We start from the raw sequence: 19928 nt of genomic DNA on the forward strand, positions 1-19928 counted from the left end.
CCGTTTTTTTGGCCGCCTGTAGCGTCCTCAGACTTTTACAGAAATGTCCAACGAGGACGCTACAGACGGCCAAAAAAAAAAACGGCCGAGTAGCCGAAACAATAATGTAACTTAACAGAAAGATACGGTAATAAAAAATAAAACGTGTGTATATATATATATATATATATATATATATATATATATATATATATATATGGTTTTAAATAAAATGGTAGGCGGCAGTTTCTCGAGAGCTCTTTCGGCTATCATCTCTTCAGGAGCAAATCGATAGCAATCTAAATAATATTGTGGCGAAAATAAAGAGTTCTATAGGGGAACTTATTTAATGTGCCAACGTACGGGGGCATTAATTAAATTTATTTACGTTTAAAAAACGATTAAAAATGTTGGCACAACGAGGGAGAAAAAAAAAAAAAAAAAAAAAAAAAAAAAAAGCGGGAGAAAAATTCAAAGTTCCCCAAAGAGAAACAATGCGTTAGATGTTTCTTTTTGCCGGCACAAAGAAGGTTGACGCACCGCAATAGAGACAGCCTCCAAAATCTTTAAATGATTTTTGGAGTCCGCTCTATGTAGCACCTCGAACCAATCTATTTTATATCTATCGGCACAGCATGGGTTGTCAACCAAATGCTGGCCAATAGCAGAGTCCAAGGCTGCAGAAGGAGGGAGACCTCCAAACCCCATCCTCCCTTGTCTGATCTTCGATGGAACATGCTGGTTTATACGAGTCAAAAGGTGCACGGATGTTCGCCCAACATAACCAGCATCGCACTGGCATTTAAACTGATATACAATATTACTATTTTGAATGTAAGGCAAACTATCCTTGCGGAAAGACGGAAAAGCAGATCTCGTAGTATATACCACACGCAAGGTCACCGAATTGAAGCAATCGTAAATACTTCTTCGAATCTTTTTTGAAATTATATTACTCCCCTCCCCTATCCACGGTAATTTCAAATAAACCGGGCATTTCAAGGGTCCAAACTTTTTAGGGGATTTAAAATCCGCAACCTTTTTGAAAATACAATCATCAATAAGGTCAACAGGATAACCATTATTGATGAATATTTCCCTGATCTTATCGAGTTCGACATCCAATCTGTTAGGCGAACAAATCATGAGGGCTCTATGTACCAAAGTATTAATTAAACCGACCTTACGTGATTTAGGTACAAAAGACAACCAGTTCACATATAGTCCAGTAAATGTCGGCTTTCTATAAATTGTAGTGAGAAAGCCCCCCCTTGAGCGTTCGACAAGAACGTCCAAGAAAGGAAGCGAATTGTCCTTCTCACTTTCCATAGTGAACTTGAGAGCCCCATGTAAAGAATTCAGCCTATTAAAAAATGTCGACGCATCACTTTGCGAAGGAAAAATAGCAAAAGTGTCGTCAACATATCTGAAATATGCAGTGGGTTTAGATGTAGAATGAAACATAACGGATTCATAATACCCGACGAAAATATCCGCTAAAGTTGGGGCCAACGGACTCCCCATTGAAACCCCGTCAACCTGACAGTACATAATATCACAAAAACTAAATTCCACGGATTTCGTACACATTAAAATGAGTTCAATAAGAATCTCTTTAGAAAACCGTGGAACAGTCAGGTGACCATCATATAAAGCGTCGGTACATATACGTATAGTCTCATCCAACGGTATGTTGGTGAAAAGACTAGAGACATCAAATGAACACATGAAAGACGTCTCTGCATTAGAATCCAACCCACGTACACAATCAACGAACCGAAAGGAATCTGGGATACAATGCGTGGTGTATAGCTCACGCACAGGTTGCAGAATTTCTACAAGCCACTGAGCCAAAGAATGTTGTGCTGAACCAACCATTGATAAAATGGGTCTCAGTGGAACACCTTGCTTGTGGATTTTAGGGAGACCATACATTCTGGGACGCTGTGACCCAGAGGGCCTGATCCTGTCATAGACATCCTTGCAAAACACCTTCTTTTTAAATAATGCAAGTAAACGTCTCTGCATTTTAGCCTCGTTCTTGCAAGTATTATCCGTCACCTCGACACCGCCGAGTTTACGGAATTTCGAACTATCATTGAGAATCACTGCCATTTTCTCAACGTAGTCGGATTTATCCAAAATCACCACTCCTGCACCTTTGTCTGGTTTACACATATAAATATCGGTGTTAGATTTTAACGCTTTCATCGTTTTAAATTGCGTTATATTCCAGACAAAGTCGCTATGATCAACAGGAATGTTACTATATCGGTGAGCTAAGGCAACTAAATTGGATTTCATCCCAACAATTTTTTCTGGGGAATTAGGCACATTATGTCTAAGTTGAGAGAACAAAACTTCAAAGGCAGAAAGTGTTCTCTCTTTATTTAAACTCGTGGGGGGAATACAAAAATCTAAGCCCCTAGACAAAACTTTATTTTCAATTTCTGTAAGGACCATTTTTGAAAAATTGAAAATATGTTTGCTTCCATTAGTGGGTTCACACCCATATCTTCTGCGAACCAGAAGAGCAAGGTGTTTACTATTATCTTTGGAAGCATTTTGCCTAGCAAACTGATCACCGATAGATAAATATTTGCAAAAACGGAAAAAATCACAAAAGGACAGGAACCCCTTAACTACGGACCAAAGTTGATGACGATTACTAATGTACGTCTCAAGGTTCTCCATCAACTTATTCATATCGTCACGTATAAACGCACGCTCCATAGACAAACTTGGCTTCACTTTAGATGCAGCAATACGTTTACTAATGTAAGCTGGGGCTACATCTTGTTGCAGACAGGAACGCAAAAAAGCTAAGGAGAGATTGGTAGATCTAATTCTACTCCTTAATCTTACAATATTATTACACAATTCTATTTGTTGGTGTGTATACCTCTTCCGTAAATATTTAAATAAATGTTTAGAGGTACAGAATTTATATATGGTTTTAAATAAAATGGTAGGCGGCAGTTTCTCGAGAGCTCTTTCGGCTATCATCTCTTCAGGAGCAAATCGATAGCAATCTAAATAATATTGTGGCGAAAATAAAGAGTTCTATAGGGGAACTTATTTAATGTGCCAACGTACGGGGGCATTAATTAAATTTATTTACGTTTAAAAAACGATTAAAAATGTTGGCACAACGAGGGAGAAAAAAAAAAAAAAAAAAAAAAAAAAAAAAAAAAAAAAAGCGGGAGAAAAATTCAAAGTTCCCCAAAGAGAAACAATGCGTTAGATGTTTCTTTTTGCCGGCACAAAGAAGGTTGACGCACCGCAATAGAGACAGCCTCCAAAATCTTTAAATGATTTTTGGAGTCCGCTCTATGTAGCACCTCGAACCAATCTATTTTATATCTATCGGCACAGCATGGGTTGTCAACCAAATGCTGGCCAATAGCAGAGTCCAAGGCTGCAGAAGGAGGGAGACCTCCAAACCCCATCCTCCCTTGTCTGATCTTCGATGGAACATGCTGGTTTATACGAGTCAACAGGTGCAAGGATGTTCGCCCAACATAACCAGCATCGCACTGGCATTTAAACTGATATACAATATTACTATTTTGAATGTAAGGCAAACTATCCTTGCGGAAAGACGGAAAAGCAGATCTCGTAGTATATACCACACGCAAGGTCACCGAATTGAAGCAATCGTAAATACTTCTTCGAATCTTTTTTGAAATTATATTACTCCCCTCCCCTATCCACGGTAATTTCAAATAAACCGGGCATTTCAAGGGTCCAAACTTTTTAGGGGATTTAAAATCCGCAACCTTTTTGAAAATACAATCATCAATAAGGTCAACAGGATAACCATTATTGATGAATATTTCCCTGATCTTATCGAGTTCGACATCCAATCTGTTAGGCGAACAAATCATGAGGGCTCTATGTACCAAAGTATTAATTAAACCGACCTTACGTGATTTAGGTACAAAAGACAACCAGTTCACATATAGTCCAGTAAATGTCGGCTTTCTATAAATTGTAGTGAGAAAGCCCCCCCTTGAGCGTTCGACAAGAACGTCCAAGAAAGGAAGCGAATTGTCCTTCTCACTTTCCATAGTGAACTTGAGAGCCCCATGTAAAGAATTCAGCCTATTAAAAAATGTCGACGCATCACTTTGCGAAGGAAAAATAGCAAAAGTGTCGTCAACATATCTGAAATATGCAGTGGGTTTAGATGTAGAATGAAACATAACGGATTCATAATACCCGACGAAAATATCCGCTAAAGTTGGGGCCAACGGACTCCCCATTGAAACCCCGTCAACCTGACAGTACATAATATCACAAAAACTAAATTCCACGGATTTCGTACACATTAAAATGAGTTCAATAAGAATCTCTTTAGAAAACCGTGGAACAGTCAGGTGACCATCATATAAAGCGTCGGTACATATACGTATAGTCTCATCCAACGGTATGTTGGTGAAAAGACTAGAGACATCAAATGAACACATGAAAGACGTCTCTGCATTAGAATCCAACCCACGTACACAATCAACGAACCGAAAGGAATCTGGGATACAATGCGTGGTGTATAGCTCACGCACAGGTTGCAGAATTTCTACAAGCCACTGAGCCAAAGAATGTTGTGCTGAACCAACCATTGATAAAATGGGTCTCAGTGGAACACCTTGCTTGTGGATTTTAGGGAGACCATACATTCTGGGACGCTGTGACCCAGAGGGCCTGATCCTGTCATAGACATCCTTGCAAAACACCTTCTTTTTAAATAATGCAAGTAAACGTCTCTGCATTTTAGCCTCGTTCTTGCAAGTATTATCCGTCACCTCGACACCGCCGAGTTTACGGAATTTCGAACTATCATTGAGAATCACTGCCATTTTCTCAACGTAGTCGGATTTATCCAAAATCACCACTCCTGCACCTTTGTCTGGTTTACACATATAAATATCGGTGTTAGATTTTAACGCTTTCATCGTTTTAAATTGCGTTATATTCCAGACAAAGTCGCTATGATCAACAGGAATGTTACTATATCGGTGAGCTAAGGCAACTAAATTGGATTTCATCCCAACAATTTTTTCTGGGGAATTAGGCACATTATGTCTAAGTTGAGAGAACAAAACTTCAAAGGCAGAAAGTGTTCTCTCTTTATTTAAACTCGTGGGGGGAATACAAAAATCTAAGCCCCTAGACAAAACTTTATTTTCAATTTCTGTAAGGACCATTTTTGAAAAATTGAAAATATGTTTGCTTCCATTAGTGGGTTCACACCCATATCTTCTGCGAACCAGAAGAGCAAGGTGTTTACTATTATCTTTGGAAGCATTTTGCCTAGCAAACTGATCACCGATAGATAAATATTTGCAAAAACGGAAAAAATCACAAAAGGACAGGAACCCCTTAACTACGGACCAAAGTTGATGACGATTACTAATGTACGTCTCAAGGTTCTCCATCAACTTATTCATATCGTCACGTATAAACGCACGCTCCATAGACAAACTTGGCTTCACTTTAGATGCAGCAATACGTTTACTAATGTAAGCTGGGGCTACATCTTGTTGCAGACAGGAACGCAAAAAAGCTAAGGAGAGATTGGTAGATCTAATTCTACTCCTTAATCTTACAATATTTGAAATGCCCGGTTTATTTGAAATTACCGTGGATAGGGGAGGGGAGTAATATAATTTCAAAAAAGATTCGAAGAAGTATTTACGATTGCTTCAATTCGGTGACCTTGCGTGTGGTATATACTACGAGATCTGTACTGTCAGGTTGACGGGGTTTCAATGGGGAGTCCGTTGGCCCCAACTTTAGCGGATATTTTCGTCGGGTATTATGAATCCGTTATGTTTCATTCTACATCTAAACCCACTGCATATTTCAGATATGTTGACGACACTTTTGCTATTTTTCCTTCGCAAAGTGATGCGTCGACATTTTTTAATAGGCTGAATTCTTTACATGGGGCTCTCAAGTTCACTATGGAAAGTGAGAAGGACAATTCGCTTCCTTTCTTGGACGTTCTTGTCGAACGCTCAAGGGGGGGCTTTCTCACTACAATTTATAGAAAGCCGACATTTACTGGACTATATGTGAACTGGTTGTCTTTTGTACCTAAATCACGTAAGGTCGGTTTAATTAATACTTTGGTACATAGAGCCCTCATGATTTGTTCGCCTAACAGATTGGATGTCGAACTCGATAAGATCAGGGAAATATTCATCAATAATGGTTATCCTGTTGACCTTATTGATGATTGTATTTTCAAAAAGGTTGCGGATTTTAAATCCCCTAAAAAGTTTGGACCCTTGAAATGCCCGGTTTATTTGAAATTACCGTGGATAGGGGAGGGGAGTAATATAATTTCAAAAAAGATTCGAAGAAGTATTTACGATTGCTTCAATTCGGTGACCTTGCGTGTGGTATATACTACGAGATCTGCTTTTCCGTCTTTCCGCAAGGATAGTTTGCCTTACATTCAAAATAGTAATATTGTATATCAGTTTAAATGCCAGTGCGATGCTGGTTATGTTGGGCGAACATCCTTGCACCTTTTGACTCGTATAAACCAGCATGTTCCATCGAAGATCAGACAAGGGAGGATGGGGTTTGGAGGTCTCCCTCCTTCTGCAGCCTTGGACTCTGCTATTGGCCAGCATTTGGTTGACAACCCATGCTGTGCCGATAGATATAAAATAGATTGGTTCGAGGTGCTACATAGAGCGGACTCCAAAAATCATTTAAAGATTTTGGAGGCTGTCTCTATTGCGGTGCGTCAACCTTCTTTGTGCCGGCAAAAAGAAACATCTAACGCATTGTTTCTCTTTGGGGAACTTTGAATTTTTCTCCCGCTTTTTTTTTTTTTTTTTTTTTTTTTTTTTCTCCCTCGTTGTGCCAACATTTTTAATCGTTTTTTAAACGTAAATAAATTTAATTAATGCCCCCGTACGTTGGCACATTAAATAAGTTCCCCTATAGAACTCTTTATTTTCGCCACAATATTATTTAGATTGCTATCGATTTGCTCCTGAAGAGATGATAGCCGAAAGAGCTCTCGAGAAACTGCCGCCTACCATTTTATTTAAAACCATATATAAATTCTGTACCTCTAAACATTTATTTAAATATTTACGGAAGAGGTATACACACCAACAAATAGAATTGTGTAATAATATTGTAAGATTAAGGAGTAGAATTAGATCTACCAATCTCTCCTTAGCTTTTTTGCGTTCCTGTCTGCAACAAGATGTAGCCCCAGCTTACATTAGTAAACGTATTGCTGCATCTAAAGTGAAGCCAAGTTTGTCTATGGAGCGTGCGTTTATACGTGACGATATGAATAAGTTGATGGAGAACCTTGAGACGTACATTAGTAATCGTCATCAACTTTGGTCCGTAGTTAAGGGGTTCCTGTCCTTTTGTGATTTTTTCCGTTTTTGCAAATATTTATCTATCGGTGATCAGTTTGCTAGGCAAAATGCTTCCAAAGATAATAGTAAACACCTTGCTCTTCTGGTTCGCAGAAGATATGGGTGTGAACCCACTAATGGAAGCAAACATATTTTCAATTTTTCAAAAATGGTCCTTACAGAAATTGAAAATAAAGTTTTGTCTAGGGGCTTAGATTTTTGTATTCCCCCCACGAGTTTAAATAAAGAGAGAACACTTTCTGCCTTTGAAGTTTTGTTCTCTCAACTTAGACATAATGTGCCTAATTCCCCAGAAAAAATTGTTGGGATGAAATCCAATTTAGTTGCCTTAGCTCACCGATATAGTAACATTCCTGTTGATCATAGCGACTTTGTCTGGAATATAACGCAATTTAAAACGATGAAAGCGTTAAAATCTAACACCGATATTTATATGTGTAAACCAGACAAAGGTGCAGGAGTGGTGATTTTGGATAAATCCGACTACGTTGAGAAAATGGCAGTGATTCTCAATGATAGTTCGAAATTCCGTAAACTCGGCGGTGTCGAGGTGACGGATAATACTTGCAAGAACGAGGCTAAAATGCAGAGACGTTTACTTGCATTATTTAAAAAGAAGGTGTTTTGCAAGGATGTCTATGACAGGATCAGGCCCTCTGGGTCACAGCGTCCCAGAATGTATGGTCTCCCTAAAATCCACAAGCAAGGTGTTCCACTGAGACCCATTTTATCAATGGTTGGTTCAGCACAACATTCTTTGGCTCAGTGGCTTGTAGAAATTCTGCAACCTGTGCGTGAGCTATACACCACGCATTGTATCCCAGATTCCTTTCGGTTCGTTGATTGTGTACGTGGGTTGGATTCTAATGCAGAGACGTCTTTCATGTGTTCATTTGATGTCTCTAGTCTTTTCACCAACATACCGTTGGATGAGACTATACGTATATGTACCGACGCTTTATATGATGGTCACCTGACTGTTCCACGGTTTTCTAAAGAGATTCTTATTGAACTCATTTTAATGTGTACGAAATCCGTGGAATTTAGTTTTTGTGATATTATGTACTGTCAGGTTGACGGGGTTTCAATGGGGAGTCCGTTGGCCCCAACTTTAGCGGATATTTTCGTCGGGTATTATGAATCCGTTATGTTTCATTCTACATCTAAACCCACTGCATATTTCAGATATGTTGACGACACTTTTGCTATTTTTCCTTCGCAAAGTGATGCGTCGACATTTTTTAATAGGCTGAATTCTTTACATGGGGCTCTCAAGTTCACTATGGAAAGTGAGAAGGACAATTCGCTTCCTTTCTTGGACGTTCTTGTCGAACGCTCAAGGGGGGGCTCTCTCACTACAATTTATAGAAAGCCGACATTTACTGGACTATATGTGAACTGGTTGTCTTTTGTACCTAAATCACGTAAGGTCGGTTTAATTAATACTTTGGTACATAGAGCCCTCATGATTTGTTCGCCTAACAGATTGGATGTCGAACTCGATAAGATCAGGGAAATATTCATCAATAATGGTTATCCTGTTGACCTTATTGATGATTGTATTTTCAAAAAGGTTGCGGATTTTAAATCCCCTAAAAAGTTTGGACCCTTGAAATGCCCGGTTTATTTGAAATTACCGTGGATAGGGGAGGGGAGTAATATAATTTCAAAAAAGATTCGAAGAAGTATTTACGATTGCTTCAATTCGGTGACCTTGCGTGTGGTATATACTACGAGATCTGCTTTTCCGTCTTTCCGCAAGGATAGTTTGCCTTACATTCAAAATAGTAATATTGTATATCAGTTTAAATGCCAGTGCGATGCTGGTTATGTTGGGCGAACATCCTTGCACCTTTTGACTCGTATAAACCAGCATGTTCCATCGAAGATCAGACAAGGGAGGATGGGGTTTGGAGGTCTCCCTCCTTCTGCAGCCTTGGACTCTGCTATTGGCCAGCATTTGGTTGACAACCCATGCTGTGCCGATAGATATAAAATAGATTGGTTCGAGGTGCTACATAGAGCGGACTCCAAAAATCATTTAAAGATTTTGGAGGCTGTCTCTATTGCGGTGCGTCAACCTTCTTTGTGCCGGCAAAAAGAAACATCTAACGCATTGTTTCTCTTTGGGGAACTTTGAATTTTTCTCCCGCTTTTTTTTTTTTTTTTTTTTTTTTTTTTTTTTTTTTTTTTTTCTCCCTCGTTGTGCCAACATTTTTAATCGTTTTTTAAACGTAAATAAATTTAATTAATGCCCCCGTACGTTGGCACATTAAATAAGTTCCCCTATAGAACTCTTTATTTTCGCCACAATATTATTTAGATTGCTATCGATTTGCTCCTGAAGAGATGATAGCCGAAAGAGCTCTCGAGAAACTGCCGCCTACCATTTTATTTAAAACCATATATAAATTCTGTACCTCTAAACATTTATTTAAATATTTACGGAAGAGGTATACACACCAACAAATAGAATTGTGTAATAATATTGTAAGATTAAGGAGTAGAATTAGATCTACCAATCTCTCCTTAGCTTTTTTGCGTTCCTGTCTGCAACAAGATGTAGCCCCAGCTTACATTAGTAAACGTATTGCTGCATCTAAAGTGAAGCCAAGTTTGTCTATGGAGCGTGCGTTTATACGTGACGATATGAATAAGTTGATGGAGAACCTTGAGACGTACATTAGTAATCGTCATCAACTTTGGTCCGTAGTTAAGGGGTTCCTGTCCTTTTGTGATTTTTTCCGTTTTTGCAAATATTTATCTATCGGTGATCAGTTTGCTAGGCAAAATGCTTCCAAAGATAATAGTAAACACCTTGCTCTTCTGGTTCGCAGAAGATATGGGTGTGAACCCACTAATGGAAGCAAACATATTTTCAATTTTTCAAAAATGGTCCTTACAGAAATTGAAAATAAAGTTTTGTCTAGGGGCTTAGATTTTTGTATTCCCCCCACGAGTTTAAATAAAGAGAGAACACTTTCTGCCTTTGAAGTTTTGTTCTCTCAACTTAGACATAATGTGCCTAATTCCCCAGAAAAAATTGTTGGGATGAAATCCAATTTAGTTGCCTTAGCTCACCGATATAGTAACATTCCTGTTGATCATAGCGACTTTGTCTGGAATATAACGCAATTTAAAACGATGAAAGCGTTAAAATCTAACACCGATATTTATATGTGTAAACCAGACAAAGGTGCAGGAGTGGTGATTTTGGATAAATCCGACTACGTTGAGAAAATGGCAGTGATTCTCAATGATAGTTCGAAATTCCGTAAACTCGGCGGTGTCGAGGTGACGGATAATACTTGCAAGAACGAGGCTAAAATGCAGAGACGTTTACTTGCATTATTTAAAAAGAAGGTGTTTTGCAAGGATGTCTATGACAGGATCAGGCCCTCTGGGTCACAGCGTCCCAGAATGTATGGTCTCCCTAAAATCCACAAGCAAGGTGTTCCACTGAGACCCATTTTATCAATGGTTGGTTCAGCACAACATTCTTTGGCTCAGTGGCTTGTAGAAATTCTGCAACCTGTGCGTGAGCTATACACCACGCATTGTATCCCAGATTCCTTTCGGTTCGTTGATTGTGTACGTGGGTTGGATTCTAATGCAGAGACGTCTTTCATGTGTTCATTTGATGTCTCTAGTCTTTTCACCAACATACCGTTGGATGAGACTATACGTATATGTACCGACGCTTTATATGATGGTCACCTGACTGTTCCACGGTTTTCTAAAGAGATTCTTATTGAACTCATTTTAATGTGTACGAAATCCGTGGAATTTAGTTTTTGTGATATTATGTACTGTCAGGTTGACGGGGTTTCAATGGGGAGTCCGTTGGCCCCAACTTTAGCGGATATTTTCGTCGGGTATTATGAATCCGTTATGTTTCATTCTACATCTAAACCCACTGCATATTTCAGATATGTTGACGACACTTTTGCTATTTTTCCTTCGCAAAGTGATGCGTCGACATTTTTTAATAGGCTGAATTCTTTACATGGGGCTCTCAAGTTCACTATGGAAAGTGAGAAGGACAATTCGCTTCCTTTCTTGGACGTTCTTGTCGAACGCTCAAGGGGGGGCTTTCTCACTACAATTTATAGAAAGCCGACATTTACTGGACTATATGTGAACTGGTTGTCTTTTGTACCTAAATCACGTAAGGTCGGTTTAATTAATACTTTGGTACATAGAGCCCTCATGATTTGTTCGCCTAACAGATTGGATGTCGAACTCGATAAGATCAGGGAAATATTCATCAATAATGGTTATCCTGTTGACCTTATTGATGATTGTATTTTCAAAAAGGTTGCGGATTTTAAATCCCCTAAAAAGTTTGGACCCTTGAAATGCCCGGTTTATTTGAAATTACCGTGGATAGGGGAGGGGAGTAATATAATTTCAAAAAAGATTCGAAGAAGTATTTACGATTGCTTCAATTCGGTGACCTTGCGTGTGGTATATACTACGAGATCTGCTTTTCCGTCTTTCCGCAAGGATAGTTTGCCTTACATTCAAAATAGTAATATTGTATATCAGTTTAAATGCCAGTGCGATGCTGGTTATGTTGGGCGAACATCCTTGCACCTGTTGACTCGTATAAACCAGCATGTTCCATCGAAGATCAGACAAGGGAGGATGGGGTTTGGAGGTCTCCCTCCTTCTGCAGCCTTGGACTCTGCTATTGGCCAGCATTTGGTTGACAACCCATGCTGTGCCGATAGATATAAAATAGATTGGTTCGAGGTGCTACATAGAGCGGACTCCAAAAATCATTTAAAGATTTTGGAGGCTGTCTCTATTGCGGTGCGTCAACCTTCTTTGTGCCGGCAAAAAGAAACATCTAACGCATTGTTTCTCTTTGGGGAACTTTGAATTTTTCTCCCGCTTTTTTTTTTTTTTTTTTTTTTTTTTTTTTTTTTTTTTTTTCTCCCTCGTTGTGCCAACATTTTTAATCGTTTTTTAAACGTAAATAAATTTAATTAATGCCCCCGTACGTTGGCACATTAAATAAGTTCCCCTATAGAACTCTTTATTTTCGCCACAATATTATTTAGATTGCTATCGATTTGCTCCTGAAGAGATGATAGCCGAAAGAGCTCTCGAGAAACTGCCGCCTACCATTTTATTTAAAACCATATATAAATTCTGTACCTCTAAACATTTATTTAAATATTTACGGAAGAGGTATACACACCAACAAATAGAATTGTGTAATAATATTGTAAGATTAAGGAGTAGAATTAGATCTACCAATCTCTCCTTAGCTTTTTTGCGTTCCTGTCTGCAACAAGATGTAGCCCCAGCTTACATTAGTAAACGTATTGCTGCATCTAAAGTGAAGCCAAGTTTGTCTATGGAGCGTGCGTTTATACGTGACGATATGAATAAGTTGATGGAGAACCTTGAGACGTACATTAGTAATCGTCATCAACTTTGGTCCGTAGTTAAGGGGTTCCTGTCCTTTTGTGATTTTTTCCGTTTTTGCAAATATTTATCTATCGGTGATCAGTTTGCTAGGCAAAATGCTTCCAAAGATAATAGTAAACACCTTGCTCTTCTGGTTCGCAGAAGATATGGGTGTGAACCCACTAATGGAAGCAAACATATTTTCAATTTTTCAAAAATGGTCCTTACAGAAATTGAAAATAAAGTTTTGTCTAGGGGCTTAGATTTTTGTATTCCCCCCACGAGTTTAAATAAAGAGAGAACACTTTCTGCCTTTGAAGTTTTGTTCTCTCAACTTAGACATAATGTGCCTAATTCCCCAGAAAAAATTGTTGGGATGAAATCCAATTTAGTTGCCTTAGCTCACCGATATAGTAACATTCCTGTTGATCATAGCGACTTTGTCTGGAATATAACGCAATTTAAAACGATGAAAGCGTTAAAATCTAACACCGATATTTATATGTGTAAACCAGACAAAGGTGCAGGAGTGGTGATTTTGGATAAATCCGACTACGTTGAGAAAATGGCAGTGATTCTCAATGATAGTTCGAAATTCCGTAAACTCGGCGGTGTCGAGGTGACGGATAATACTTGCAAGAACGAGGCTAAAATGCAGAGACGTTTACTTGCATTATTTAAAAAGAAGGTGTTTTGCAAGGATGTCTATGACAGGATCAGGCCCTCTGGGTCACAGCGTCCCAGAATGTATGGTCTCCCTAAAATCCACAAGCAAGGTGTTCCACTGAGACCCATTTTATCAATGGTTGGTTCAGCACAACATTCTTTGGCTCAGTGGCTTGTAGAAATTCTGCAACCTGTGCGTGAGCTATACACCACGCATTGTATCCCAGATTCCTTTCGGTTCGTTGATTGTGTACGTGGGTTGGATTCTAATGCAGAGACGTCTTTCATGTGTTCATTTGATGTCTCTAGTCTTTTCACCAACATACCGTTGGATGAGACTATACGTATATGTACCGACGCTTTATATGATGGTCACCTGACTGTTCCACGGTTTTCTAAAGAGATTCTTATTGAACTCATTTTAATGTGTACGAAATCCGTGGAATTTAGTTTTTGTGATATTATGTACTGTCAGGTTGACGGGGTTTCAATGGGGAGTCCGTTGGCCCCAACTTTAGCGGATATTTTCGTCGGGTATTATGAATCCGTTATGTTTCATTCTACATCTAAACCCACTGCATATTTCAGATATGTTGACGACACTTTTGCTATTTTTCCTTCGCAAAGTGATGCGTCGACATTTTTTAATAGGCTGAATTCTTTACATGGGGCTCTCAAGTTCACTATGGAAAGTGAGAAGGACAATTCGCTTCCTTTCTTGGACGTTCTTGTCGAACGCTCAAGGGGGGGCTTTCTCACTACAATTTATAGAAAGCCGACATTTACTGGACTATATGTGAACTGGTTGTCTTTTGTACCTAAATCACGTAAGGTCGGTTTAATTAATACTTTGGTACATAGAGCCCTCATGATTTGTTCGCCTAACAGATTGGATGTCGAACTCGATAAGATCAGGGAAATATTCATCAATAATGGTTATCCTGTTGACCTTATTGATGATTGTATTTTCAAAAAGGTTGCGGATTTTAAATCCCCTAAAAAGTTTGGACCCTTGAAATGCCCGGTTTATTTGAAATTACCGTGGATAGGGGAGGGGAGTAATATAATTTCAAAAAAGATTCGAAGAAGTATTTACGATTGCTTCAATTCGGTGACCTTGCGTGTGGTATATACTACGAGATCTGCTTTTCCGTCTTTCCGCAAGGATAGTTTGCCTTACATTCAAAATAGTAATATTGTATATCAGTTTAAATGCCAGTGCGATGCTGGTTATGTTGGGCGAACATCCTTGCACCTTTTGACTCGTATAAACCAGCATGTTCCATCGAAGATCAGACAAGGGAGGATGGGGTTTGGAGGTCTCCCTCCTTCTGCAGCCTTGGACTCTGCTATTGGCCAGCATTTGGTTGACAACCCATGCTGTGCCGATAGATATAAAATAGATTGGTTCGAGGTGCTACATAGAGCGGACTCCAAAAATCATTTAAAGATTTTGGAGGCTGTCTCTATTGCGGTGCGTCAACCTTCTTTGTGCCGGCAAAAAGAAACATCTAACGCATTGTTTCTCTTTGGGGAACTTTGAATTTTTCTCCCGCTTTTTTTTTTTTTTTTTTTTTTTTTTTTTTTTTTCTCCCTCGTTGTGCCAACATTTTTAATCGTTTTTTAAACGTAAATAAATTTAATTAATGCCCCCGTACGTTGGCACATTAAATAAGTTCCCCTATAGAACTCTTTATTTTCGCCACAATATTATTTAGATTGCTATCGATTTGCTCCTGAAGAGATGATAGCCGAAAGAGCTCTCGAGAAACTGCCGCCTACCATTTTATTTAAAACCATATATAAATTCTGTACCTCTAAACATTTATTTAAATATATATATATATATATATATAATTCAACTTTCCTTTTAAGGGATGACAAGGTTTATTTGGAATATTTCGCTATCCTTTTTTAAGCGGTGCACAGTATGATAACGGCCGAACCGTATACGAATAATAATCATAAGCGTTATAATAGAATATAATAGTTACAGTAGAATACCATTTAATATTCAATAGAGAATTGACCATAAAATTATAATCACGAAATATACATAAATTATCATGTTAAGCATACAGAAGAAAGGAAAAAGAAAGCGAAAGGTCTGGGTTCAACCTTTTATTTACTTTATCACGTGCTCAACTCGCCTGAGACATGACATATGATTGGACAAACCGGGAGTTAAGCTGCGAACCTGCGCCAATTAGCTTTGCATTTGTAAATGAAAGATATTTAACTATTAAGACAGCGAAACTTCCTGGAATAGCCAGGTGGACTTGTCAGTACCGCCTCCTGGCTAAGAAAGAAGGAAAGAAAGAGTTGCCGTGGGTCTAACGTTTTAATGAACTTCATCACGTGGTCAGCTCGCTTGAAAGCTAGTCTCTGAGTGGCCAAGTCATAAATGCTTTAACTAATGATCTTATATAAAAAATATTCAAAATCTTATATAAAAAATATTCAAAATCTCAAACCGCGAGTATATGTTGCTTCTACTGCTACAGACTTAATAATACTTTTGTTTCAAAGTAAATAAACGCTTTAAAATAATGTAAAATACCAAAGAACTTATTTAAATAGGTAAAAGAGTAACTTATCTTATCTTTGGTAGCATTTATTTGTTGTATATTTGTTTTTCACCCTTTTTATTTTGTTTTGTTTTGTCGGCCATTGTAAAAAAAAAATACCTGACTAGTTTCGTTTCTTACCTGATGCGAAAATGTCGTAGACTTGTTTCTGGAATGTTGGTCGGTAGAGTTGGTTGCCATGGCAATCCAACGCCGAGAGTCGCCCGCGTCGTTCAATAATGATGGCAAGTGGGTTGTAGCGCTGAATGGAAAACAAAGTGATGAGGATCGTCTGTACGATGAAATGGATGCCGCAGAAAAGCTGAACACACACGGCCCACGTCGCCGCTGAGACGCGCGTGAAAAAAAGAGATGAAAACAAAATGAGTTTTTGTATTCGTGAAACAAGGATTCCGAATTTGGATTGTTTAGATTATTTAGATTATTTTTTATTTAAAGTATTATGCGCACAACATTTTAACCGACATAACCTTCGTCCTTCTTCAGGTATATCTTGTCGATCTCGGGAATCTTTCTGTCATTGGCCAAAATGTTGTGCAAATAAAACTCAAGGTGAAGTCAGTAGTCCGAATAATCCAAATAATAATAATAATAATAATAATAATAATGATAATAATGATAATAATAATAATAATTAGTTGTGTAAGGAATAAATTCAATAAATTGCAAATAATGTATGTCCGAAACCGGAAGTAAAATTTCATAGAGACACGGTTCATATAAAATTTCATTTCCGATGTACTCCAAGAGATAATCTTACTTGAAATGTTTTAAAATAAGTTTTAAATCTTTTGTAAGTGAAATGGATTCGATCACCATTTATAAAGACCAAGAGCGACTCGAAGATAAGGGTTAATAAGAATAATTGTGAACCGAAAATGAGGAACACTATGGAAGTATTAACATTGATTAATGTTATGAATTGAGTAGATGTGTTTTGTTGTTATATTTGATTAATATTAAGCTTTTAAACAAAAAGGATTTGTCATTACAAATGGTGAAATATAATTGAAAAAGCATATTTTACTGACCCCCATACCAGTATATGCATATAACCAATGTTGTTATATAAATATGTAGTTCAACCCAGCTTTGCTCGGGCCCTATGTACTGTTCATAACTTTATGTGCATATGTATATATATGTATATATATTCAAAAGTTCGACTCATTTCCAGGTAACTTACATCTAAAATTTCAAGTGTTTAGACCCAAAATTGGCGGAGGAGTTTGGTAGAATCTGCAAACATCAACTCTTTAAACTTTGACCTCTTCGCAGCTAAATGTTCGCTCAAAAACTGATTAAAAAACTTGCTGTATGTCTGAATACTGTTTATGTAAAATTTCAAATATTTAAACCCAAAATTGGCTGAATAGTTTGCTAGAGACCGTAAAGATCAAACCTTTTGAACTTTGACGCCTTGACAGTCAAATTTTCGACCAAAAACCGATTAAAACTGACCTTCTGTTCTCCTATATATAAAATAGTAGGGTAGCTTAGACTCAGTGGCGGCTCGTGTCTGAGATTAGTGGGGGTGCTGCTTCAAAAATTTTACGTATTTTTTAATATCGTGTAAAAGAAATAAATATTTAATCAAATAATAAACAAACATTCAAATAAATATTCAAATATATAACAAAGACAAATAATCAATCAGAAATGGATAATACGCAAAAAAAAATTAAAAATATGTTTTAAATTATGTACACTTTACAGAATAATAAAAAATAATATATACATTTATTCCTTTTAAACTTTTCAGATTAAATAAAAGTTTGCGTTTTTTTTTGTTTTTTTTTGCAAAAAAAACGAAAAACATTTGAAAAAATACATTTATTTACAATTTTTTAATAACTTACTTTTTATAAAAACAAAAAAGAAAAACTTTGAAATTTACTTGCCTCCCTACGAGGGTTAATTTAGGAGTTTACTATTTGAAAATAGCGTTTTATTTAATAACAGGTTTATTTACAAAAATTATTTTTAAAAATGTATTTATAACAAAAAGTATTTGTAAATAAAATACGAAATAAAAAAAGTTTACATTTTTATATAGTAAGCAAACAAGCAAAAAATATTTAAAGATACAAAATTTTATTTACAAATCTTTTAACAATTTGCATTTTATTATAAAAGAGCAAATAAGCTTGGCTAATCCTATGCCGGTAAAGATCGACATAAAGTGGAGATTTATTATAAGAAAATAGGGTGTCATATATAAGCATTATAAAACATCGAATTTTAATGTAGCTTTCTCCCCAAAGAAAACAAAAAATTAAAATTGTCTCAGTCCAGAAGGATTTCTATTTACTTTTTTAATGCGTATTATCTGCCCCATCTACTAACAAATTCAATGTAAAGTTTAAAAATGCATAATTATAAAAACTGTTTTTTTGTTTTTTTTTTTTTACTTACAAACCTTAAAAAAAAACCTTGTGTAAAACCCCCATTTTTCAAAGTGTAAAACTTCTAACATTGTCCTCGTTGGAGGAAAATGCATGCTAATTTTTTTTATATCTAAAACATACAAGTTAAAAAGATTTCTTACTAAAATGTATTTTCAACATAAACTGTTTCTTCGCTTGTTTGCTTCTAGGAAAAAATGTAAACAGCTTTTTTTTTTAATTTTGTAAAGTTTAGTTGTTGCAAAATAAATAGCATTTAAAAGTACTTAAAACAAACAAACAAAAAGGCAGGTAGATGGAAAAGTAACTTTATTTTTATGGTAAGATTTATTTATTGTAGATTTGATTTTTATCGTTAGTCGCGTGTTAGCTTCACTGCTAAATCCGAATACTTTTAATAATAAAATAAAAAAAAAAAACAGTTTCTGCATATTATTATTTTCGTCTGCTACCGAATTAAATCGCAACGCTAAAAGTGTGCGTATTTAAAAATAAAGAAAAGGCACAATATTTTATGTACAAGAACACGTTATATGCAGATTTTAATAATAATTTAAAAAAAAAAAATTGTAAATAAACCTCCTTTTTGTTTTTTTTCAATAAAAATGTTATCATATCTATACAGGCGCACACTCTAAACAAACAACGAATTTCACGACGCGGAACTGCGACCAGCGACAGTTCTTCAAGCGGCTTTCATCGGCTGCCTAAAGCGTCTAAAGCGCGCATGCGCACAAGAGAATTCATTAAGAAAGTGTAACTGTGAATTTCACAGCTCCAAGCTAGTTTTATTTTTGTTTTTATATGAATTTGGAGATACCGACATTAAACTTAATGATTTTATAATGTACACATAGAAAAAAATAAAATAATAATAATAATAATAATAATAATAATAATAATAATAATAAAACAAACGTATTATTTTTAATTTTATCATTAATATTGTGTAGAAATAACTTGGGGGTGCTGCCTGCAGTCCCACAGCTCCATGCACGAGCCGCCACTGCCTAGGCTTCCAAACCAAAACAGAGCAATTAGTTTAGGGCAAGGAAAAATTAAAAACAGCACGCATCCTTTTTCGCTTTTCTTAACATTCGGATCGACTTAGATGTACAACTAGCAGGAATACCCGGCGTTGGCCGTGTTCACAAATAATAAATCGAAGAAATGAAGTTCCGTTTGGACATACCTGCTATACTAAAGTTATCGAGCATTTTTTCATTTCTATATGTCAATCCAATCGTGGGCAACGTCGACACCTCCACCCCTATCCAAGTATATGAATGGGGGATTTGGTAACTGTACTTAAATGTAACAATTTCAAAAACAAAAAATACGGTAACCCAACTTTAAAAAAAAAACACGGATAAAAACACGAAAATGCAATCTCCCCCAAAAGAAGCAGTACCTCACCATCTCCTCACCAGATATTTCGGCAGAAATGATACAAACAGAAG

The 19928-nt window shown here is 36.9% G+C and overlaps 1 protein-coding gene across 1 annotated transcript in view; it reads right to left on the reverse strand.

Annotated features, from left to right (window-relative positions):
* LOC145241340 (uncharacterized) overlaps positions 1–19685 on the reverse strand; it is a 33642-nt gene extending 13957 nt beyond the window's left edge. The window contains exons 1-2 of the mRNA XM_080104189.1: positions 19661–19685; positions 16184–16390 (exon numbers count right to left, since the gene is read on the reverse strand). Of these exons, the coding sequence (XP_079960315.1) occupies positions 16184–16390; positions 19661–19685 (232 nt within the window). The remainder of the gene's footprint in view (positions 1–16183; positions 16391–19660) is intronic.
* Positions 19686–19928: the final 243 nt, after the last annotated feature.

This window comes from Euprymna scolopes, chromosome 2 (genome assembly GCF_053919585.1).
Source record: "Euprymna scolopes isolate OS-2025 chromosome 2, ASM5391958v1, whole genome shotgun sequence".
Classification (NCBI taxonomy): domain Eukaryota; kingdom Metazoa; phylum Mollusca; class Cephalopoda; order Sepiida; family Sepiolidae; genus Euprymna; species Euprymna scolopes.